Source organism: Odocoileus virginianus, chromosome 7 (assembly GCF_023699985.2).
Source record: "Odocoileus virginianus isolate 20LAN1187 ecotype Illinois chromosome 7, Ovbor_1.2, whole genome shotgun sequence".
Lineage (NCBI taxonomy): Eukaryota > Metazoa > Chordata > Mammalia > Artiodactyla > Cervidae > Odocoileus > Odocoileus virginianus.
Window position 1 is genome coordinate 7,630,627 of NC_069680.1, and position 24,376 is coordinate 7,655,002.

Consider the following 24,376-nt stretch of genomic DNA (forward strand, 5'->3'; position numbering starts at 1 on the left):
GCTGCGGGCGTGCTGGCCACCACCCTTCTGCAGGTCTAGCTCACGCAGCTCGTTGCACCAGGTTGCCTTTCCTAGTCCTGTCAGGCCGTGGGTGGGTGTGAATTGCTGAATTAGCTGCTATAACTCTATGGAGTCAGTTAAGCTTTTTCTTACTCTTTTCTGTGGGGAAGCTATAGGGTGGGTAAAGAGGAAATTTGGAGTGCTCATACCTTGCTGAAAATGTTAAAACTTCCCTGTGACAGGATACAGCAAATTGTAATTAAATATAAACTAGAACCAGAGCTACCTCTAAGGAGTGTTTCCTCAAGCACAAAGCTCTCAGGCATATGAGACTCACTGTCACAGAGGGCCTCTGATTTCTTGAGCGTCAGTGAGTTTCAGAAGTGACTGTCCTTTTGTACTCTCCTAGTTCCCTTGTAACTACAGTTTTCCCCATTCCACACTGTGCTTAAATGACAAAGACTCTTCTGAAAAGCCGATTTCTGTCAAATGATTAGCTCGAGGTACTGTTGACTAAAGGAAAATGTAAAACTGAGGTGGAGGCGGAGAGCTCTTTAGTTCCAGTTCTAATAGACTTCTGATTGAATAAATCCATTCTTTTCTGGGAAATGATCTTTTATAGGAAATGGGATGTTTTAAATGCTTTTTTTTAAGTTGAAGGCACAACAATTAATGCCACTCTTGTTGCTACCCTGTGGCTGACATGGTTTTGATATAGCTTTAAAACTTCTGCTACTCAGCTGGGGGTAGAGTGTTATACCAGTGTTAAATGTTGGCTGTAGATTTTTGTGATCCTTCTCTGATTTGCAGTGTAATAACTCCACAAGCTACATTTTTCAGAAAGAATTTTGTTTCAGAAAATGCCTCTTGTTTGTCTGGGAGCAACATGTCTTTTCAATCACGGGATTGACAAATGAAAAATAAAGTTATTTCTTAATCTACTTTGGGAAGCAGTCTTTTATTGAGACTCTTTGAAACTAGATTGTCCTGCGTGAGAATGTTTTGTAGCAGTTTTAAGAATCCTAACTGTATTTTAAAGCTTGCAGTTCTCCAGATCGTCTGACCCGGACAATCAGAGGTACCATTGTTCCAGACTGTCTGTACTTAGCACACACGAGTGTCCTTTTCACTGCTAACTTGGAGGGGGTGTCTTTGTCAAGCAATCCCCTCCTTTGAGTGGTGCTTAAAATATTTCCATCAACATATGTGTATATATATATACCTCTCTTTTAATGTTCTTTTTTTTCCCTTGAAATAGATTATTTTTCTCAAACATTTCACAAACCATATGACTCATTTCTGCTAAAAAGAACCTGTTTTTTCCATCACTAATATGTCACGTGAGATTCAGTATACATTAGGCAACATCATCTGGCGAGTGGTCAGCTTGGCCGGAGGGAGGTGCCGTGTGTCATTTTCTAACCCAGGAGCATTGCATACTGCAGAACTCATGCTTGACTTTTTTTTTTTTAATGAAACAAAAGAGGCTAAGACCCACTGCCATCCCGCTGAGGACATCTCTCACATCTGAGTTCTGTTCAGAGAAGTTAGCAGTTTGGGACTTTTACCCTATTTCTCTTGGGTGTCAGATTCTGTGAAGACTTTTGGATAGCTTGGATGGGTAAGTCTCAACTAGGAAAGAACTCAAAAAAAAGTTTGGTTAAACAAGATAAGAATCATTAATGGGGCTATGAATACTTGAGCTTCTAAGGCTACTATGACAAAAACAAATCAAGTCAAGCCTTTAGGTAAAACTAAAATATGAAAAAGGCATGATGTAGTCATTCATTAGGCATAGTAAGTTTTCATTAGTAAAATGTCAAACTTATTAAACCAAAAACTATTTTCTTTTCCTCCTTCCCTTTCTCCCCCCCCCCTTTATTTATTTTTTGGTTAGATAGATCACATTAAAACATAATGTTAAAAAAGAAAAAAGCCCTTTAATTGGAGATTTTGCAATTGAAATGACTCTTCATCTAACAGACCACATAAATGTTTATAGACATTGAAAAGTGCTTTCAAACCAACTGCACCCAGTCCCCCACGCGTTTCCTAAGTGCAGAGCAGGGGTGCTGGCTTCCTCGTCAGGCAGTCTGCTCTCCCTGCCCTCCCCTTCTTTCCTCTTTGCCCTTCTCTTCCTGTCTGCCACAACCTAGTTCAGTGTAACATACTATATCAGCTCTAGTGTGGACCTACGGGACCGCATAGCTGCACTCAAACAAACTTCCTAAGTAAGTGGAAACGTGATGCACAGTGAGAAATAACTAGTAGAAACCCTGTCACCGCCTTCAAGGGAAGTAGATTTCTTAATTTTTTCAGTTGCGAGAGTTACTTCTCAACCAGCTGTTTCTGTTTGTTACGACTAGAGAATGCAGGGTAAAGAGGAGAGGGAGTAGCTGGGAGCACAGCCCTGTAGCATTAGCCAAAACAGCCCCCTCGAGTGGTACCCCAATCCCATCTTCCAGTTTCTGGGCTTGTTTTTAAAGAAAAGCTCAAGGGCTCCTGAAACAGCTTTTATGTATCTGGCTTTCCTAGGCTGGTGTTAAAAGAAGCCAACGCGCTCGGGCATGGACAACAGGGAGACCGGCCTCATCCTGCAACACTGCAAGTGGCCACTCCTGAGTCCACCCCGTGAAGCTGTCTCAGACTGTATCTTGGACTGAATTCTGCAGACATACACATTGTCCCAGACTAAGATAAGGGTTCTAGTTGACTATTTGCTGTGTTGGTAAGGCAGTAAGACTCCAGCTTTTACCCTCTGGAGAGGTCTTGACATAAGTGCCATAAGCCACTGCAAGAACTGGTCCAGGGGGCTGTTCCACCATGGGTTGCTTATGGCTTGACGGCAATGCTCCTCCTCCTCCGCCCAGTGTAGACTTGGTCACCTAGAAGTGGGACGGTGAGCAGGAAGTTAGAAAATGTCTTGCAGTCTGTGGGGACTTTCTCTTGGGTAATCACAGCAACTGTGACCACTGCAAAACTGGCTTGAAAGAAGAGCTCTTCTGTAAGACTTATCAATTGATTTAAATGGATTACCCCATTTCATTACCAGCCTGGTTTTCCTTCTCCTCCTTGCACTGACACCCTCCTTCCTTTCCCCCTGGTGGTTCACTTGATTGTTACACAATTGACATTGTTGGCAGTGTCTCCTTTAATAACTGGCAATTGTCTAAAATTTTTAGGCTTGCTGTGGAACATGCAGCCTGTCTCTCAGTCCTCCAGAAACCCAAACTATAGCTGTGAGCCTTACCTTTGTCTCCTTTTTCTCCCTTGTGCCCTCGAGGGCCGGGTGGCCCAGACCGACCTGGTGGCCCAGCAGGGCCCCTCTCACCTAGGAGGACAGGGGGGCACGGCTAAGTGGGGGCACAGTACAGGGCTGCGCCCCACAGGAGGAGCTGCGCACACCCCCCCATGGCACTGGCAAGGGAGCTGCTTCCCACAGGCGGGGGGGGGGGGGGGGGGGGTGGTGGTTCCACAGGTGGCTGCTTCTGCCACCACTTACCTTTGGGTCCAGTGATGCCCATCTCTCCCTTCTGCCCAGGGGGTCCTGGGATGGCTCCATAAGCTGCAAGGGGGAGAATCGGGCCTTAGACTAGAGATCACCCTGGAGCTTGGCAAGTAAAGTGATTTGTCGATAGTGGTAGAGTTTGGACTTGTAATAGGAAAACAAAGTTTCGAATTTATCAGCTTTTTAGCATCTCAAGTGTTAACGAGGTTTCTTTGGACTCTGGTTTGTGAGACTGTGCAGCAAGGTAAGTCTGGGGAAGGTAATGGGGGCTGCCCTTACTTCGGAAAAAGTCCATGAGGTCCTCGGTCACATTGCTGTAGGCGGAGAAGATCTTGCTGATGCCAGGGGGCCCCTGGGGCCCAGGCCGGCCTGGGGGGCCCTGCACCGTGTAGGCCATCCCTTGGAGCAGACCCTGACCTGTGAAACGCAGAGTGTGGTGGGCACGGGGAGCCGGGGCCACTGGCCCCTCTTCAAGGTGGGAGCACAGGGCCCTCTGACTAACTCCCAGTGCAGTTTTGACTCTTACGCAGCAGCGAGGAAAGAGCCCTGCAACTTTTGTCTCCCCTGTTGATGGGCAGGTCTCCACCTCCAAGGGCTTATATCACAGGCCTTTTACAACAGGTAGTGGTATTGGTGAGCCACAGGGGGAAAGGGCTTAGCCAACAGCCTTCCCTCAGCCCCCCTCCATAGTCATAGACTCTCCTGAGAAGCACAAGTAAGAAGGGGAAACGAAGGGCCCCCAGCTCCTCTGTCCCTGCAGCACAGGTTGCAGTACTGACTGGGCCGCTTGAACTAAGCTTGTCCTCAGACCCCGCCCATCTGATGCCAGGACTGCTGTCCTCCTGAGTGTGGAGGTGCTCTCATGCTCCCAACCCCACAGCGCTGAGGCTTTGTGTCCCCACTTACGCTGCAAGCTCTCTGACACCCGAACTGCCAGCTCGTTGTAATCCAGACCGCCGACAAAGCCAGCCCCGAATCTGCCATCGCCGCCATACATGCCACCCTCGGCCGCGGCCCCGTAGCCTCGGCCCATGTCCATGCCAAAGGCTCCCCCTTCACCCAGGGAGCCTCCACTGGCTCCTCCTATGCCCATGGAGGAGCTGTAGGAGGTGTCCCGACTGAAAGAGGAGGAGCTGCCACTCCGGCTGTAGGAGCTGTCCGTGGACACCAGGCGGCTGTCCCCGGGGGGGCCCTGGGGCCCAGGGGGGCCCGGAGGGCCAACGATGAAGCTGCGCACATCAGGACCTGTGGGGAGGAAGTGGCATTACTGGGAGCCGGGTCTGGGGGAGAGGAAGAAGTGGGAATTGGGGGAAGGGGCGTGGTTCTTGACACCCTTTAGCAGGATGTGAACTTGCACCGAGTGGAGTGTGGGCTGGGAAGAAGATGGACTTCTCCTGCTGGGGTGGCTAAGGTGTTCAGCCTCCAGGCCCTTCAAACCCTGGTCACCCTCTCACAGAGAGAAGCCCGGACTGGGAGGGGACAGCGGAGGGACAGGGACGTCAGGGGCACCTACTTGTGAGATAGCTGATCAGCTCACTCCTGAAACTGTCACTGTTTTCAGCTGCATATGTCGCCAGAGCGCCTGAGATTCCTGGGGGCCCTCTAGGGCCTGGGGGGCCTGGGGGACCAGGAGGGCCTGGGATGGATGACAAGCCAGCAGCTGAGCAGGAAGCAAGAGACAAGAGAAGGATCAGGAATCCATCGCTAGGACCACTGAATTCCCAGCCTGGGCCCCTCTAGAAGGAGGCAGAGGGAGACCCGCACACACGTGTCCTGGCTTCCTCCGAAGTGAATGCTCCCCACTGCCCTCCACCCCCAGTCCCAAGCCTCATTCAACCCACATCACATCCCCTCCCCCAGCTCTTATGGGACTTGGAGCTCTCAGCTGGGCACCTGGTCACCTGCTGGCCCGAGCTCTCTTTCAACTTCAGAGCATGGTCCCGCCCCCCCGTCCCCCCCTCCCCCCCCATCTCCCCTTGCAGGGCTGAGAGCACCTCGCCTGCCTCACTCCTTACTCTGCAGGTAGGATGAGAGGTTCTCCATGCTGATGCTGGACCATGAACTGCCTGGGAGCCCTGGGGGCCCAGGAGGACCTGGGGGCCCAATAATACCTCTGAATTCAGACCCTGGGACACCAAGGAAGAGCAAGGATCAGTTAAGCCTGGGCCTAACTGGTGGAGGGTCTCTGCCCTCCACCCTGAAGCACTTGATCAGATGGCCCTGATCAGCCTTACCTTGGAGCAAGGAGAGGAGCTCCTCATAGGATGTGCCTGGCAAGCCTGGAGGCCCCGGGGGACCAGGAAGCCCAATGCTGACTCCAGTGCCTGAGGAACGAAATCCCAAGTTGTGATGGATGCAGGTCAGGCAGGGAAGGGAGGGTGGAAACATCATGTCAGAGAGGAAGCCAGATGGAAGCAACTTGAACAGAAGTAGGGGCCGGGAAAGGGGTGAGAGGGGCAGTAGGGAGAGACTGGCAGAGACACAGATGTGAGATCCTGGGTAAGGACACCGCGAGGAGGGACCCTGGGGCTGGAGAAGAATGCAGGTCAGCTCTCTACTGCTGGGCATGCGCATATGTACATGCATGTAAAGGTGGGCGTGTGTCTAGAGAAGTGTGCATGTGAGTCGTGTGCACAGTCCTTGCAGAATGGTGCCCAGGGCACTTGCTCTGGCTTCCCTCGCCAGACTTCGTGACTTGCTCTGGGGCACAGGTTTGAACCGCTCTGAATACCACCCCTCCTCTGGGTTGGGTGCAGCCTAGTGGGAGAGGGTCAGGGATGTCTAGCCCCTGCATGCCCACCCAGGCCCTCCTGCCCGCCTTGCCGGGGAGGCAGACACTCACTAGCCATGTAGCTGAGGATGCGGTTGCTCAGCTCTGCATAATCCAGAGACTGGAGGAACCAATCTCCACCGGCTCCTTGCGGCATCAGGTACTGCCGTAGATACTGACGCACGTCATCCCCTGAAAGCAGAAGAGGTGCCATGGACCACCGGCCAGCTTGGCCTCCTTGCAGACCGGCCTGAGTGACGTGTGAGCTGGGTCATTGGCAAGCTGCCAGTAGCTGAAGGGACACCTGCTACACTCATCCTTCAGGGGAGATCCAACACCCTCTGTCCAGCCGACCGCTGGAAGCGAAGCCCCGAGGGACCGCCAAGTGTGCCAATAAGTCAGCCAGGAGGGAGGGGCACCCTCCAGCCCCCCGCCCCCCGCTGTCCCCTCAGGCAACTCACGCCGGAGTGCAGCCAGGATGTCTTCAGAAGAGATGGAGGTGGAGGATGTGCTGATGCTGTACCCGGAAGCTGTGGGGAAGGAAACCAGGTCACCTGCTTCGCTGGTACTGAAGCAGTGCCCTTGTTACCCCAGAATCAAAGGCCTGGTCACCCAGCTGCTTCCTTTGGGGGGGATATGAATGAATGGGGCATTGACAGGATATTTATAATTTCTATTTTTCTTAATCTGAACAAACCGTTTTGGAAGCTAGATCCAGCAGCCTGATTATTATGAATTCAACATTGAACATCACATTCACAAAAAGGGCAAAGCAAACAGCAAATTAAGAGATGAGGCTCCAGGAATGACTGCGGACCTGGGAGGAGGCTTGTCATCACAGGGGTGGCAAGAGGCTTACTCTGTAAGTAGCTCACGACGAGGCTGGCCAGCTCTGAGTAGTCGAAAGTCTCACCGGTGATGGTGGTGACAGGCCCGGGGGGACCAGGTGGGCCTGGGGGACCCTGAACTCCAGACAGATAAGACCTGATACTGTCACCTGCCAACAAAGAAATCAAGTCAAACCAGTCCCCAAGAGGGCATGTCTCCCCCCAAGAGGTGACCTGAGCACTTGACCCACGAGTGGGCCAAGGCAGGTCCAGCAGGGAGACTGGACTCCCCTTGTTACAGATGGAGAAACTGATGCAGAGTCCATGCTTGGCCAGGTGGCTCTTGAGGGCTGTGGGCCAGCAAGACCCCAGTCAGTGACACATCTGACCAAACTCTGGTGCCCATATGTGTGGAAATCACGCCCTCACCTCCATGGAGTGCGCAGGGATGAGGTCTGGGGCATGCGCACGGGAGTGAATATGTGTGTGTGTGTGCACATGGAAAAGTGTGTGGGTATATGAGCTTCTACCGGGGCTCTATGTCCATGTAGAAATCTATGTGCGTGGGCAGGTGTGAGAAGGTGGGAGTTGGGGAGCTCATGGACCTGCACTCCTAGCACACACCTGTGCACACACACACACACACACACACACACATACACACGCATGCTGCCCCACTCAGATGTGGGATACTCACTCTGCATGTAGTCAGAGATGTATTGCTGAATCTCCAGGCCAGAGCTGCTGAGGGAGCCTGGGGGCCCAGGGGGCCCTGGTGGGCCTGGTGGACCCTGCATGAACATGGTGCTTGACGATGATCCCCCTGCAGGAGAGAAGACCACTGAGTTGGTCTGTCCTCTCTGGGGTCAAACCAAGGAGCCCAGGCAGTGCTTTCACAGTCTGAGGAGGGACAGTCTTTCTCAGGAGAACCAGGACAGCAGCAAAGAGCTCCTAGGAGCTCTCCCAGGCTGAGTCCTCCCTTTCCTTCAACAACCTGTGCACTGCCCATACAACCCTCCTCGCCCCTGAACCCCTAGCTCCCGATCTCTGTTCTCGCCATCACTGTCATCGGCATTGTTAGTCGTCTTTATCGTGCAGGCATCCTTGTCTCCCACCCCTGCTAACTTGTAACCTCCTTAGGGGCAGTTCAGAATCTAGCATGTAGGGAAAGTACCTCATTTACACTGAATCATGGATTAGTGAATGATTTAGTTAATTAATACCCTTATTGGCACAATCAACCTCGCTTGAAGATGGGGAGAAGAATTTTGGGCACCTTGGGTTCTTACCTCGAGAGGGCCCACTAGGAATGCCAGGAGCCCCTGGGACTCCAGGATCACCTGGAATCCAAAACAAGAAGCTGTTTGCATCAGCTCCTCCAGGAAGCCTCCCCTGGTTAAGCTCAACCACACGATATCAGCTTGTGACTCAACAACTGTCCCATGTTTCTCAGTCTCATTTCTGCAATGATACCACAGCTTCCTTGGGCAGGGACTGTATCCCTCCAACCCCGTCCCTTTCTCCCTCCAGGCTCTCCTTCCTTCAGCCTCTTCTTCCTCCCACAGCTGGAGCACCAGCGAGTACTCCCTGCCCTCTCTTCAGGCTCTGGGAGCCAGCCTCGTTCCCACTTCCCACTGCCTTCACTGACCTTTGTCACCCTTGGGTCCCTGAGGGCCAGGCGGGCCTGGTGGTCCCTGCAGGTTGAGTCCAAGAGAACTGGAGCCTGGAGGCCAACAACACAGTGTAGTCAGCGGGTGGGAGTGGCTCCAGCAGAGCTGTCGGGGCGTGGTGGGGACGGCGGCGCTCAGCACTTACCTGAGCCCGAGAGCCCTGGGAGGCCGCGCTCGCCTGAGGGACACAGCAGAGAGGGGACAGTCAGCTGTGCCCGCCTCCCTCTCCTCACGCCCCAGCCGAAGACACCACCTCCCTCCCGAGGCTCCCTAAGACTCACGACACGGCTGGGGCGGCACTGGCCCTCGGGCAGTACCTAGAGCTGCCGCAGACACATGTGCACACGTGCACACGCAGGCACACAATTCTCAATCACAGACACCCTCTGATCACTCATTTGGACCAAACCCCAGAAGCTCAGGGATCTCGGAAGGTCAGCCCCCGCCCCCTAGGATTGTTTGAGGCCAGTTCTCCTGTACCTTGGTGTCCTCGGGGGCCTGGGGGGCCTGGGGGAGAAAGCAGACAGTTGTGAGACAGGTCCCAGCCAGATGCTGCGACTTCAAGGGGCCCGAGTTGGGGGGGAGGTGTACAGGGCTCTGGGCACAGAGCAGACGCAGTGCTTGGGGCTCCCCACACCTCTCCTCCAACAGGACAAGGCAGAAGCGGGTATGCTTTGCAGAGCTTCTGACCAACCCCCCGCCCCTGCTCCAGGCTGCTGAACTCCTAATGGGATGTGGCAGGAGAATGAAGACCTGCCTCGGCTCATCCAGCCTTGTCCAAATTCCTCTGGCCACCAGCAGGCCAAACAGGGGCACACTGACTCCCAGGCCCCCTAAAACACTGCTCTCACCTTGATCTCCCTTGGGGCCTGGGGGCCCAGGTGGGCCTGGAGGGCCAGAGAAGAAGGTCTCTGTTGAGGGAACAAACAGTTTTGAGTGTGGATGCAATGATGTTTGTGAGGCATCAGCGTCTAGAACAGCATCAGTCATTCTGTAGACGATCAACATTTCTCAAATGAATGGATGGATGGATGGTTGGTCGGGAAGTTGGATAGAAAAATATGTAAAAGTAAAGAAGGAATGAACAGCCTGGTACATGGATGGATGAATTTTCTTCTAGGGACAAGTTCTGGGCTAAAGTTTTCTCTAAACTTATTTCCATATGTTTCTATATTCTACTGTCAGCACTTATCTCATTTCATGAGCATGCATCCTGCCTACTTTATCAGAACTGGACCCCCTGAGGACAGGAACTAGGTCTCTCCAGTCAGCCCAGAAGCTCCCCAAGGATAGATCAGCTGTCTCCCCCAGGTTAGGCTACCAGGGGCTCTCAGGGTGGCTCGGTTGACATCAGCACCCTCTTTCCATGCAGCAGGTAGCATGGTGTTTATGCAAACACATCCATGGTGGAAAGTCAGAAGGAGGAAGCATGGAGAGTAGGTCAGGAAGACCGCATGCCCATGACCACAGCATGTGCTGGGGTTGGGGCCAGGGCTGAGGTGGAGAACAGGAGTGATTTGACTCCCCAGCATTACCTGAGCTCGTCAGGAGAGATCCTGGCGGGCCTGGTGGGCCTGGCAAGCCTTCCCCTAGAAAAGAGAACCACCCGAGACTTGTTAATGCCAAGAGGTGGCCAGGAACCCTCTTCCCAGGAGGAGAAGCAGCAGAGAAGCTCTTTTCTAAGAACCAGCCGGGAAGCAGCCTGGGCTCTGGTCCCATTGTCTCCCACCTACCCCAGCTCTCACCTGCTGGGCCTTGGGGTCCCCGGGGGCCTGGAATGGATAGTCTTGTAGAAAAGGGTAAGGAAGAGGCAATGCTGAAGCCAGGATCTTGCTTTTTCACCAAGTGCCTTGTGCCCCTGCCCCGTCCCCAAGATTTCCCACCTTGCAAAGATCCCTGAGGTGCTCACCTGGTGGCCCAGGTGGTCCAGGTGGGCCTGGGGGACCTCGTAAATCAACACCCTCTGTGGAGAGAAGAAACCAGAAATGAGGAAAAGCTGTCATGAGACCGCTCTCTCTGCCAGCCTTACCCCTCACCAGGATCATCAGCAACTCTACTCACATCCCCACACCAGGTCATGGCCTGGGACCCTCCAAGACACCTCGGCTAGAGGTGTCTTTTGCCCTGAGCAGGGCGGGGCTGAGTGGAGCTCCCTGGTGGCTGATGCGGGTGTGGCAGTGATGAGTAGGAGCATGGCTTTGGTGTCAGATAGCCTGAGTTCAAATCCTGCCTCACCACTGCTGGCTTGTGACTTTGGGCAAGACCTTGAGCTCTTTCAGCCTCAGTTCCCTCTGCTGTAAATGAGAGGCCCAAGGCCTGTATCACCAGGGCCCTGCACAGACTCAGTGGGACACCAGGGCACAGCAGCAGGCACGTGGGGACTGCCGGACCAGGGCCGGCGCTGTCTTTGTTGTTAAGGTGTCCAGGAGGGGGCCCACAGCATCTCCGTCTGGGCTGTTTAAAGGATGGGCAACAGGAGGAGCCAGGAGTCAGCCCTGCCAGGCCGAGTCTGGGGCTGAGAACCCAGGGACCCCTGTGGCTGTTTTGGGAGGAGAGGTCCAGGGCTCCTCTCATCACACCCACAGGGCTGGGTGCAGATACCCCATGTGACCCTGGCCCTCCTGGAATCTGAAGAACCTCTCTGACAGCTGCGCCATCCACTGTGACTCATCTCCATGGCTGATAAAGCCCCTCTGTTTTCTCTCTCAGCTAGCTCTGCATCTCGGAGGAACCAGCCATCCTTACACTGGGGCTCACGATGACTCACGGGTGCAGCTGCCACAGGCACCCATGCACAGCCGTCTCCCCCACTCCCACCCCCGCGTCACCTGTCCCAGAGAACACGGTGGTACTCACGGGTGGACAGGACCTCAGAGATGGAGCTGCTGCTGCCCATGAATGATTCGCCAGCCAGGCCCGGCTCCCCTCGCGGGCCTGTGGGGAGGACACAGAGTTGGGGGTCACCGCTCTCAACAATCTGTCAGTGTGGGGCTGAGCTGAGGATGGGCAGAGCTGAGTCAAGTGTGGGTGGGGCCAGAGTGTTGGCTGGGAGCCAGAAACACCCCAAGAAGAAATGAAGAATCTGGAGCCAGACAGTATTTTGGATACAGTTTGGATATTTGGCTAAGTTGCTGGACAGTGACCTGATTCTCAGGATTCAGTCACAAGAAGCCTGAGGCCTGTGAAAATTGCTGAGCTTGATCCTGATGCAGGAGCCTCAATCTCCCTTTCTAGGGGACCCCTACCTCCTCAGAAACAAGGAAGGGGGTGGGAAGAGGTATCTCCTCCGGCTGCTGAGGCCTTGTAAGGGCCGTGTGATGAGCCAGGGGGACCCCACTGCCTCCCTTACCAGGATGCACCTCTCTCACTTCATTTAAAGAAGGGCACATTTCCACCCTGAGAAGGAAGCTCTCCCCGCAGCCTATGGTCATACATTCTTTCAGAGTGACACATACCTTGCTGTCCTGGGAGACCAGCTGGACCAACAGGGCCTGGAAATGGGGTTGGGGAAGAATAGGTTTTACCACAGGGCCTGGAAATGGGGTTGGGGAAGAATAGGTTTTACCACGCCTTGAGGGTCAGAGTTCTAGAAGAACTGAAGAAAAGGCAGGTGCCTAGGTGCATAAGTAGCTTCCTCACAAGGCATGGAACAGTGGCCCAAAGTGGTCATCTTGCTTATTTGAAAGCAATAAGCAATTTGAGACCAGCCCTGTGATCTGTTCTGGTGAGAAATTCTCCACCAGGCACTGGGGCCCCTGGGATGGGCAGGACTCTGACACTGCCCTCTGATGATTAGAGATTTCTAAACACCCACAATGTCCCCTCTGTCACTGGAGTTTATCAGGAGGGAAGGCTGGTCCATACTTGCACTAGTCATGTTAAATAATGTATTTCATTTACATGTAGACATTTAAAATGATAGAAAAAGAGATATAAAAAATAACAGGCATTTTAGAGAAATAGAAAAAGTATCACCCATAATCCTTTAACTTACAGGCATTTTGCTTTATTTCCTTCCAACAATTTTTTCTTATAAAAATGTAGTCGCGACTACAGAGCACACATTATTGAGTATGCTGTGCTAAGTCGCTCAGTCGTGTCCGACGCTTCGCGACCCCATGGACTATAGCCCGAAAGGCTCCTCTGACCACAGGGATTCTCCAGGCAAGAATACTGGAGTGGGTTGCCATTTCCTTCTCCAAGGGATGTTCCCAACCCAGGGATCGAATCTAGGTCTCCCACATTGCAGGCGGATTCTTTATTGACTGAGTCACCAGGGAAGCCCATTATCGAGTATTCCCCTCTTTAAACATCTTTCTTTTGAGTCTTCCTATTTTTGTAGCCATCTCATTATTGTTGGACAATTTAGGGATATTTACTTCAAATAGACTTCTAGCATTTTTGTTGCCCCTGATGCATATTATGGAGTTGTTCTCCAAGAGGAAACAATTGTAGGACGGACTCTTGACAGGTCAAATCCTGGATCTGAAGGCAGAGGAACCTGGGCAGAAGCCTGTCTCAGCTACTTCTTAGCTTTGTGGCCTTAAGCACATCATTTACCTGCTGGAGCCTGCAGTGGTGCTCTGGGGACCCAGGGAAGCAGAGTACATACAGGGCTTGGGATACTTGCTGGGGAGTGATCAGGGCTCACCAGGCTGTTGGGGAGGGGCTTTCTCAGCCTCTTCCTATTCTTCCCCAGGTTCCAACCCAGGTTTCAGATTTGACTGAACGCTACTGTAGTCAAACGTCAGCAAGCCTGATGCTGACCTGGGGCAAAGCAAGAAAATAGACTGACCTGGGGCTCCTGGAGGTCCCGGAGGTCCCATGGCTCCAGGAGGTCCTGGGGGACCTGGGACAGTGATGGTTGATGATCCCTCTGTAAACAGAAGGCACGTTGAATGCTGAGCCCCACTCTCCTCATTCTGAGGCACAGGGACCAGGCTGGGCTGTGGGCCAGGTTTGGCCAGTACAACCTCTAAAATTCCCCCACCCTCCTCCCTCTGACTGGCAGAGCTCAGCACTGCATTCGGCCCAAAGCACCAAGCCTGCAGGTGTGGAGGGTATGGAGACAGAGCCAAGACAGATGCCCAGTACCCTCTGCCAGTACCCTCTGCAGGGCCTGCCTACCTGAAGTCATGATCTTGCCTGGAGCTCCTGGTTCACCTGGGAGGGGAGGAAGAGGAGAGTGGTCAGTCCCAGGATCAATTAGTGGTTCAATAAATCATTTTCAAGGTTTCTGATTGCATTTGAGACCCACTCCTGGGCTTCTAACCCTCAGGCTAAAGGCATCTGAATGAACTGAAGGGAAACAGGCAGGATGCATTGAGCAACAGTCTGTGCCCTGGAGACCCTGGAAGCCAGAGCATCAATCTTCTTGGCCCACAATAGTTTTTGGAAGAAGCCGGGTCTCTGCAAAGGGGCTTCACTGGTGGGTGTTGGAGAGTGTGCCTTTTGATGAGGCCAGAATATGCCAACTCAGGAGTCATTCCCACTCCCATAGTCGATCTTCTCCCTCCACAGGCATCGAAGGCTCTTACTGGGAATTGCTTTAGGTGGGAAGAGTGCTGAGAGGTCAAAGAGCACAGGTCGTGAGCCTGCGGGGTCTAGTTCCCACGTTCCTCAGGGGCTAATTCCCTGGGACAGGGTAGGGGCTGTGCAGAGTTAAGGGGGGCGCGGGGTCTGTGGTCTGAGGAATCCCGAATTATGTAAAGGTTAACAGATGTCTTCTCTGCCTTGTGTTTCAGAGGGTTGAAAAGGCAAATGTGCATGGATGACTTCCAAGAAGGGGATGGGAGATTCATACTTTCTCAAGGCCATCTCAATGAGGAATCTCTGTGGACTGGAGACCCACAGATTCTAGAGAACCAAGAGAGTGGAAACAGGATGGAAAAGTCCTTGACTGGAACGTTCTTGTCATTTCCCAAGGCCTGTGGGTATTCAGTCATCCACACACTGAGGGGTGATGCTGATTTCCCCCTTTGGGGGAGCAGAGGGGTGGTCTCTGCTTGTGTCCTGCCAGCCCCTGGGGGCTCAAATCTATGAGAAAGTACTTGTTTTTGTTGGAACACAATCCAGTATTGGGTACAATGTCCACCTCTTGTGCACACTGGACAGAAAGCCACAGCCCCTGGAGAAGGGCAAGGGGGCTCTCCTGGAGAATCCCAGGCCTCTCCCTGAGCAGATCTGTGGACCCGGAGATGTGTCTGCCCGGGATGTGCCTGAAAGAACTCCTTGCCCCCAACCAGTTGCTAGAAATAGTTTCTGGAAAGTAGATCCTCGCAAGGTGACAGTGATAGAGGGCAGCTCTATGGAATGTCAGGGATCAGGATGGTAGACTCACAGGGACAGAAGGAGAGGACCGTCCCTGAGCAATGCCTGTCCTGCACTGCTCAGGGCTGGAGGCGGATGCTAGTGTTGCCCTACGTGGAAGGGTCCAGTCCTGAGGCTGCTCCCCCCAAAGCTCTGGCTTCATCCTCTCAGTAGCATCTGAGACCCTCCTGAATGAAAGTCCCCTCTCAGAAAGGGGGTGGCCATGTCCCAGTTACACTGAGGTCTACGTGGATTATAAAACCTGTCCCAGGGAAGAGTCACACTATGGGGGATCAGCCTAAGTGAGGGGATGGAGCACTCTCGGGGTGTTTTAGAGGTGAGATGGAAAGGCTTTCAGGGGTGGGGGCAGCACCCTTCCAGATCCTCCTTCATCAAAGGCTTGGAGAAACCCAGGCACCAAAGTGAGGTTCTAGATTGTGGGAAACAGAGTGGGGCTTGAGGATTCAGGGCTTAGTTGATCAGAAGAATCTTGGCTGCTCAGCCTCACAGCCTTCCTCTGAAGCCACTAGATGCCACTGTTGGTCCAGGCTCTTGCCAGAGAGGGGCCTCCTGCAAAAATGACTAGTGACTATCTAGTTTGTTTGCAAAACCACTTACCTTTAACTCCTGGTCGGCCGGGGGTACCAGGAACTCCTGATGTAATTGAAAACAAGTCAGTCAGGATATTGAAGGGCCAGCAATCTCAGACACCCTGTGGTGGCGCCTAGCACTTGGTCACCCAGCAAGGCCGCAATCACACTCTGAAACCGCAGGCCCAGCTGACTCTGACTTCCACCTGGGCCCAGCGGCCCCTCAGGCAGCCTCTGGCTCTGAGCCCTTCTCCATCTCTAGGAAATGGGGCAACAGCTGGGCTGGAGGGAGGCAGAGGTGCATGGACCCTGCTGTAGGGGATCCCAGCCCCTCTGGGTGATGTGCCCCCCGCAGCCTCGGGGAGTAGGGGCTGGGCAATATATCTGATATATCTAAGAGAATACATCTCTTAGATATATCAGATATATTCCTATATATTCTATATCTGATAACATTGCCTTTTGGGTTCATCCCCTGAATTCTACCAGAAAGCATTAGAAACAAGTCCCTGTGTGCTAAACTGTTGGGGGAGATGTTTGATTTTATTTTACATCTTTGCCTAATTTCCTCTAGGAGTTGGGGCTGGTGTGGTGACAATTTCTCAGATCCAGGTGGGTGCACACTATCCAGCTATCAGACAGACTGGACACTGGGGCTGTCCCAGAGGGGCTGGGCCCTTCTGCGCGACATGACACCCACTTCCTGCTGCGCCATGGAGGATGTGGTCTCTGTGGGGCTAACGGGACTTCTGAGCCTGGAGCCTCCTCTCGGGGTCGGGGGGAGTGTGTGTGTTGGAGGGGAGGGGGGGGGGTCCCTGCACCATAGGGGGCCAGGCTCAGGCAGACAGAATTTGCTTGTGATCTAACCTCATCTCTTCCAGAATGCCTTTCTAGATTGTTCTGTGAGTATTTTTCCTTCCTAAGGTGTTTCTTCAGACTCAGTAAAATGACCTGAACCCATTCTTGCTGGAGGGTGAGGGGAGGAGTGGAAACACTCTGGTGACTGGAGAAGCATCTGCCGAATGCCAGGGGTGGGCGTGACCCAATGACTCACCCTGAGGTCCTTGGGGTCCAGTGAGACCTATGCAAAACAAAAGACATGAGAGGAGAGTTGAAGGGCTGAGGAGCCCCTGCCTCAGCCCAGGAGTGGTGCAGGGAGACGAATCCCATGTTTGGGGCAGCCGGACTCCAGGGTCCTCGTCACCCTGGACGGGAGTGGTTCTCTGACCCACTGCTCCACTGGGGGATGGTCCTTAGCTTTTTCGGGGTCTCAGACCCTTTGGTGTCTGAGAGCTACAAACCCAGAAAGTTCACACACTCATTGACTCTAATGCTGCCCCCTAGGCTATCTCCTGGGTGCTCCCCATCCGTGCACCCCCGAGAGGAGCCAGGGGGCCCCCTGCTCCTCACGGGCCCCTGAGGATTGCCATTTGCCCTCATGGCTTTCTTGTTTTGATTTCTTCCTCCTGCAGCTCTGGGGATCTTGCTCCTGTTGGGCCTTTGGTGGTGACCCTGACAGCATCTTCTTTTCCCAAACTGGCAGCCACCGGTGACTGTCCGGGTATGGCCTCAGGAGGTCTGCAGGGGAAGGGCTCAGAGGAGCCAGGAACTGAGTGGCAAGAAACTGCTATTTTTAAGAGATTCCTTGCCGCTTTCTAGAACTCCTTGCTTTTGGTGTTGATCTTTTTTTCTGAGTTGCCAGACTTGGTGACTGGGCTGTCAGGACCCACAGTCACTATGCTCAAGCCAGCATTCTCCTGATAAGTTTCTGGAGGAAAATGGACTCAGAAAGGTATACACACACACACACACACACATAGCATGGCCAGCTCCCTCTTCCCACTCTTTACCTGGCTTCCCTGGGTCCCCAGAAGGTCCTGGTAATCCCCGGGTTCCCGGCATTCCTGGAAGACCTTGTTCCCCTAGAGAGAGCAATGCCACATGGAGAGTTTTCCCTCTAGGCAAGCTGGCTGGCCCGCACATGGGAGCTGGGGGCTCTTTGGGTTCTACTGAATAACGTGCCAGCAGACAGAAGGGAGGAAGGGAGTGAGACCCGGACCTTGCACACCTCCCTGTGACATACACCCCCGGTATTGTGACTGGGGGGCTGGGGGCTGCCTGCTGGGACGTGGACAGGGCTCGGAGGGGGCAGGCAGGGGAGGCTTGGGAGTGAGGAGAGCAGCTCCTTGACCAACCTCTTGGGCCTTGATGTCCATCGGGGCCAGCGGGTCCTGGGAAAGCAGATCAAAGCTCTTCAGTGACTCTGATAGCTACCCTGGGACTCCTCCCTCAACCACCCTACAGCCTTGCAAGCTGTCTCCTAGGTGGGGGGAGGGGGAGCCCCTGCAGCCCCTCCTGCAGCCATGAGACATGGAAGAAGCCCTGTCCTTGTCACACTGCTGGGCACAGTATTCCCCTGCCCTCTCCTCCTAATGCCTCTTTTCCTGCCGAGAACTCTTCCAAGGCCCCCACTGCATGTCCCACACCAGATGCTTAATGTGTCGGCCTAGAGATCAAGGCCCTCCAAGATCTTGTCTCCTCTGCTGTAGGCATCATCCTAACCTCTGTCTAAAGTCATGTCCATCTGGGACCAGCTCTTGCTTTTTGTCACCTCTTTACCTTTTCTCACTCATATGGCTGCCTGTGCCTGGAATTTTCTAAGTTGATGGGGTTAAAATCTTCTTTAGTTTTTCGAACCATCTGAAAAGCCCCTTCCTCCCTCCTTCTGGGTGGAAGAAGCCTCTCTCTCTGCTGTTTCCTCAGAGCACCCTGTACCTCTCATGGCCCTCATCACCTCACAGAAGCTTTATCTCCCCTCGAGGGAGGGAAAGCATCTTATTGCCCAGCACAGCATCCTGACCTCTGTCAGCACTTCCTAATAGTTCACAAAATGAATGAGATCAAGGCACCACATCCCCATCAGTGGGGCTTAAACCCTTCTGGGACATGTTGCCAAACGCCTGGCTACCTGGGGTGGCCAGCTCGGGGGGGGGGGGCCTTTGGCCAGCTTCCTTGTCCTTGCTGACAGGCCGCTCAGGAAGGGTCAGCCCAAGGGCTGAACCCTGCGATCTGGCTGTGAGACCAGCCCTGGAGTATCAGAGCTGTGCCTAGAATTCTGCAGGTTCTGAAGAACCTCAGCTCTTGCCCTGTCCTCCCCAGGGGCCTGAGTACCTTGGAGGTAGGAATGGGGGTGGGGGGGGGATGGACCATGTCTTGCCAAGACCCCCCACCCTCAGAGCAGTAAGAAGCTGTCAGAGACAGTGGCAGCTATGTGAGCCCCAAGAGGATGCCCAGATTCAGGAACAGCCTGTAAATGGAGTCTCTGCCAGGGAGTGGACAGATTAGAGAATGGGAGACACAGCTCTAGACGGATCTCAGCTCTAGGGCATGATGATGATGGCAGCGGTGCAGACCCATGGTGCGTGCTGCTTTGGGACACTCACCCATCGCTCCTTTAGCCCCGGGCTCACCCACGGCACCAGGTAAACCTTTCAAGCCGGGCTCGCCTGCAAAGGAAGTGGACTAGGTGATGGAGAAGCTTGACCATGATAGAGCATGCCACCCTGCCAGACTCCCCAAAGCCTGCCACCTCTCCGACCAGAGGAACCTGGCAGGTCAACCGGAGGCTGGGGACGCAGTGTCTGATTTCATTCTAAAGTCAGACCTCCCACCCCCAGCAGCAGGCATGGACTGGCCCAGAGGCCACACCTGGTCTGGAGGGGCCTGTGTATGAGTCTCATTTCCTTAGCAACAAAAAGCTACCTCTTGTGGCCAAAGCATTAGTACTACTTCCTTTTAATCGTGCAAGTTGGCAGGAGGTAAGGGGAAAAAGGGATATGAGTAGTGTGAAATGTCTGCCACTTTGGGAAGGACTTAGTTTTCCAACTAAATTCTTCAAAAGAATCAGAGACGATCACAAACTATCTTTTCTGTTCCAAACATATATTGCTGATGCTGGCTTATACTCCACTCTAGATTGCAAGTCCTCTGAAGGTTTTTAGACAGAGATTCTCTCTGATGCTTCTGTATTTTTTCCCCCACTTACAGTATCCAATGGAGTTATAAAAAGTCTTTAGATTGACAGTAGATTCCTGTGTGGGACTGACCTGTGAGGCCTCGGGGTCCTTTCTCACCCTGGTCACCTGAAATAAGCATGGGGTGAGGGGCAGGGGTAGAGAAAAGTAGCATCAGTCAGGAGCAAGGAAAAGAATCTCACTCAGCAAGAGGGACCCTGGCTGCAGAACAGTTCCCACAGTATCTGGAAGCTGTTATCTGCTGAATGTTGGTGAGAACTCAGCATTAACAAAGACCCAGAAAGCAAGCTAGAAGATTTCTCCTGGGTCAGGGCCCACCCACAAACTGACCCAGGCCTTTCTGTCTCACCAGTGGCTGCTGGGGGCAACAGGGGGTCCAGACTAGTGGGGAGAGGCCTCAGGGCTGTGTCCGCGCTACTCCGAGGACCACCCGACTACAGCACTGTGACGCTGCTGCTGTTTCTCCTCTGTGCCTCAGAGGCTGGACTAGAGCCTCGGATCCCTCCCAGCCCTAGGGTCTGGTCATCAAGACCCAGGGACAGGGTTCACATCTGGGTTCCCAGGCTGTGGTGATGTCCGAGCAGCAGCAGGAGCAACACACCTTTGGGTCCCGGTGGTCCCATAGGTCCTTTGTCACCTGAAAAGGAAATGGTCACCTCAGTGTGAAAAGCCTTGGTGGAACGAACAAGAAGGGGCAGAATCTGTGGCAGAAGTCAGGCTCCCCCACCGTCCTGACTGCCCCTTCCCCTCACACACCTGTCGGCCTGCGCAGGCTGTTGGTGAGCCCACCAGACCCTCCCTGTGCCCCAGACCTCCTTCTTGAGTGAACTGCATCTCTAAGGTAATGCCCCTCCCCCAGCCCCTCCCCCCAGCTTACCTTTGATACCAGGGAGTCCCACTTCACCTCGGAGTCCTTGGGGACCTATAGAGCCTGCACACAGAGGAAACCACATGGGTGGATGAGTGTCCCCAGCTTTGGAAGGGATGGACATGCACACGGGTACATGCACACATCCGCACACACATACCTACTAGGCACACACATGCACAGACAAACACACTCCCTGGGGTAAAAGTCAAGGGCTGCTGTTCATGGTCTCCGCCCATGTCCCCACTACCTCATCCTGGACTAGGTTTCTGGTGCCTGCGATTCCCAGGCCCAGGCATGAGAACCCCTCGTGGGGACCCTGGCAGAGACGCTGGACTGCAGGATACTGTGGGCTGCAGCTCGAGACGCCGGCACGCGCTCTGGCCCACAGGGATGAGGGGAGGCAGGCGCTTCGTTCAGATCAAAGCAGGATGGGAGCCGCCTGCTGGAAGTGCTGGAGGGTCTGGTGCCCCAATTTGAGTAAGAACAGTCTCATGGGGCCCATTGTACCCGACCTTAACCACAGGTGGCACACAGGCAGAGGGGAGCTTTGTGTCTCCAGGAGGCTCTCTTTAGAATTGCTTCTTTGGCTTTAAAAATGTTTGTTTCTCCATTTAACCTCCCTCTCTTTGCCCCAGAAATAGCATCTATTTTTGAGAAGAAGGCCACTGACCTGGGGGACCCTGCAGGCCAGGAGAACCACTGGAACCTGAGGAGGACAACAGGACAGTAATGATCAGATGGGTTGGTTACAAGCCGGGACACTGACCCCATGCAGAGTGGCACGTGGAGGGGGTGGGGTGTACACCCCAGGTGAGGGCTGCGTGTGTGCACCAGGACCCCAGAGTCGGCGGGTCCAGGAGTGACCCCAGTGTGAAGTCCTTCTTAGGGAGGAAGCTGCGGCTGCCAGGATCAAAAGACCACCTGCTCCTTCCTGGTCGAACATTTGGGCTAAGGCAGGGGCAGGGAGGAGAGGGGACCAGTTGGACATCGCACTGTGAGAAGGCCCTATCCCTTGGCGTGTCCAGACAGATTGCTCTTGAATGTTTGCCTCTGGGCCCCGACTGGCAAGGAAATTGTCTGACTTCTTATTTCCAGATCCATCCACCCACTTATGGGCCACATAACAGGGTCATTGAACAGAAATGGAGGCATAACCCCCAAATTCACCACAATACATTCACCAAAATTTGCCAAATATAAATAAATTTGCCAAAAATACAGCTCTAATCCTGACACCCAGGGACTCTTTTCTGGGGAGGGGGACCCTCTCTGGGCCTGTCAACCCTGGAGCTGTGGATTAGGGCTGTCGGGGATCCCAGTGCCTGGACCTCTGAGATCCCTCCTGGACATGGCAAACTTGGGCACTGTGTGGGCACTTGACTTACCTTTGGGACCGACAGAGCCTGGGACACCAGGTGGGCCCTGAACACCCGGGTTTACCGGCATCCCCTGGGGAGAAATAAGCACTCTGAGAGAGTCCCCCCACTTCAGTCACCCACTCAGCCCATGTGGTATCATTTGCAGGTGGAAAACACCTCCCACCCTGCTGGTGGTCTCAGATCCGTTGGGCCTGAACCCACATCCCAGCCCATGCCCCCTTCTTAGACCACAGGATCCAGCACAGACCCTGGCTCAAAGCAGGTGCTCAGCTAATGGAAAGTGAAAGAGAGAGGGAGGGAGAACCATGTGAGGAGGAAGTGTGGATGCGGCCAGTCTGCCCAGTGAAGGAATTGCCTCTTACCTCTGTCTCCTTTCTCTCCAAACCCAGGGGGCCCTGGTTCACCGCGAGGTCCCATGGGGCCTTCTCGCCCTCTCTGACCCATGGGCCCCTCCATGCCAGGCTCACCTAAAGACAGAAATGCCCACCTCAGCTAGTCACCAGATAGGCAGCATCTTGCTGGCAAGACACCTGCCTGGAGTCTCCACACCTACCTCCCTACTTCTTTTCCTCTGCAGCCCAAACTCAGTGCAGAAGCCAGAGTTTGAAAATGCAAGTTGATCGTGTCCCATTTCTGCCCCAACCTGCAAACAGCTTCTCAGCTCACTGAGAATAAAAGCCATATCCTTGCAAGGTCTCCAAGGCCCCTCCCTCTTGACTCTTGGCCTCCTTAGATGGCTCCCGACACCCTCCTCCTCCTACTCCTCCCCAGGCTCCCAGACCCTTGCCCAGGCCTGTATCTGCTCCCTCTGCCTGGAAGGTTCCCCTGGATCATCTTAGGCCTGGCTCCCTCTCTCACTTCACGTCTTTGCTTAAATGGGACCTTCTCAGTGAGGCCTTCCCTGCCAGCCTTATTTTCAATTATCCTTCTAGACGCTTCAGCCCTTCCAGACCCACTGGCCTCTATGTTCTTATTTTACCAGTCACTTCCTCCCTCTGTATACTTCATTTATCTATCATGTCTATTGTTTATCTGCACCCAGAAGTAGGTAGGGGTTCTCTGTTTTGTTCACCACCCTCTCCCCAACACCTAAAACAGGGTCTGGCACAGAGCAGGTACCTAACAAAAACATTTACTGAATGAATGAATGAATGAGGGAATAAGTGAACAGAGAAATGGTTCTTACCCATGTTGCCTTTCTGTCCCTTTGGTCCCTCTGGACCTTGGTGGCCCAAGGGCCCAGGGATACCTGTGGACACACAAGAATAGCTCAGCCTTTCTTTCCTCCCAGATACCAGGAGCCAGGACCCAGTGGTCCACAACCCTAGCAGCACCATCAGAGGCTACACACCTGGAGTTCCAGGGAACCCTCGGTCTCCTGTGGGAACAAAGAAAGAAAAGTCAAGCAGAGGACCCAGGCTGATCACCTAAAGGAGCCTCCAGTGGAATTCAGGTAGGATGGCCAAACTACAATATGGGACGATCAGTTAACTCTGAATTGCAGATAAACCCTGAATAAATTTTTAGTATTTGGGACATACTTATAGTGAAGAATGATTTATTGTTTATCTGTGATTCAGATTTGACTGCATGATGGTGTGAAATGAAAATATCTCCTATATTAATGAACAAGAAATTTCACAGCCATCAGCGATTTCTGGCCTCCAAATGTGAATGAGGAAGCCCAAAACTGCGATCCAGCAGATGCTGCCACCCCCACGGTGATTGCTGAGGAGCTGGGGGAATGCAAGAAACAAGGTGAACAAGGAAACAGGATTGGCCCCAGATAGCTGAGGTGCATATGAAAGAAATGAATTCGGTGAGCCTAGAAGCTTCCATCCTTCCATACATAGAATGCTCACTTCCTTAACTGAATACCTGATCTTTGATGTTCAAACTGCCTGCTCCCTTTGTTGCAAACTTGTATATAGCCTGACACCCACCACCCCCTCAGAGCAGTTCTCTCAGAGATCCTGACATGCTGTTTTCCGGGCTCAGGGTCCTAAACATTCCAACCAAACAAAATAACTCTCTACTTTCAGGTTGTGACTGTATTTTTTAGTCGACAATGGTCAGGGTGGGTTCATAGCCTGCAAGCTGGAGCCTTGGGGAATGGAGTGCAGAGGTGGTGACCCAGTGGGCAGGGAATCTTGAACTTGGGAGGCCATCAAGTAGAGGAACCCCAATTCCTGCACCGGGATCTCTTGAGAAGGGAGGTGAAGCTGAGAAGAGAGGGGGTGACCCTGCCATCTCCAATAGTGATTCTCAGAATGGTCTGTGTACCCCTGGCCTTGGAACCACCTGGGCTGATCCAGACCACAGGCCTCCTCAGGGTCCTTGCTGTGGGAACCCCTAAGATTGGGCCAGCGACAGGACTGCCCCAGAGGTTCTATCGGGAAGCCCCCACTTCCCCCACTC

General features: G+C 53.4%; 1 protein-coding gene across 1 annotated transcript in view; it reads right to left on the bottom strand.

The window, feature by feature from the left end:
* Positions 1-1,920: 1,920 nt before the first annotated feature.
* COL17A1 (collagen type XVII alpha 1 chain) overlaps positions 1,921-24,376 on the bottom strand; it is a 48,351-nt gene continuing 25,895 nt past the window's right edge. The window contains 37 exon segments of the mRNA XM_070470124.1: positions 1,921-2,885; positions 3,251-3,331; positions 3,503-3,565; positions 3,788-3,925; positions 4,415-4,753; positions 5,022-5,168; positions 5,524-5,634; positions 5,743-5,832; positions 6,351-6,470; positions 6,740-6,808; positions 7,138-7,275; positions 7,803-7,928; positions 8,395-8,445; positions 8,754-8,828; positions 8,921-8,953; positions 9,256-9,282; positions 9,627-9,686; positions 10,311-10,364; positions 10,685-10,738; positions 11,632-11,709; positions 12,231-12,266; positions 13,571-13,651; positions 13,903-13,938; positions 15,703-15,738; positions 16,729-16,755; positions 17,525-17,596; positions 17,870-17,905; positions 19,118-19,180; positions 19,781-19,816; positions 20,310-20,345; positions 20,586-20,639; positions 21,250-21,285; positions 21,965-22,013; positions 22,015-22,028; positions 22,321-22,425; positions 23,145-23,207; positions 23,310-23,336. Of these exon segments, the coding sequence (XP_070326225.1) occupies positions 2,833-2,885; positions 3,251-3,331; positions 3,503-3,565; positions 3,788-3,925; positions 4,415-4,753; positions 5,022-5,168; positions 5,524-5,634; positions 5,743-5,832; positions 6,351-6,470; positions 6,740-6,808; positions 7,138-7,275; positions 7,803-7,928; positions 8,395-8,445; positions 8,754-8,828; positions 8,921-8,953; positions 9,256-9,282; positions 9,627-9,686; positions 10,311-10,364; positions 10,685-10,738; positions 11,632-11,709; positions 12,231-12,266; positions 13,571-13,651; positions 13,903-13,938; positions 15,703-15,738; positions 16,729-16,755; positions 17,525-17,596; positions 17,870-17,905; positions 19,118-19,180; positions 19,781-19,816; positions 20,310-20,345; positions 20,586-20,639; positions 21,250-21,285; positions 21,965-22,013; positions 22,015-22,028; positions 22,321-22,425; positions 23,145-23,207; positions 23,310-23,336 (2,714 nt within the window). The 3' untranslated portion in view covers positions 1,921-2,832.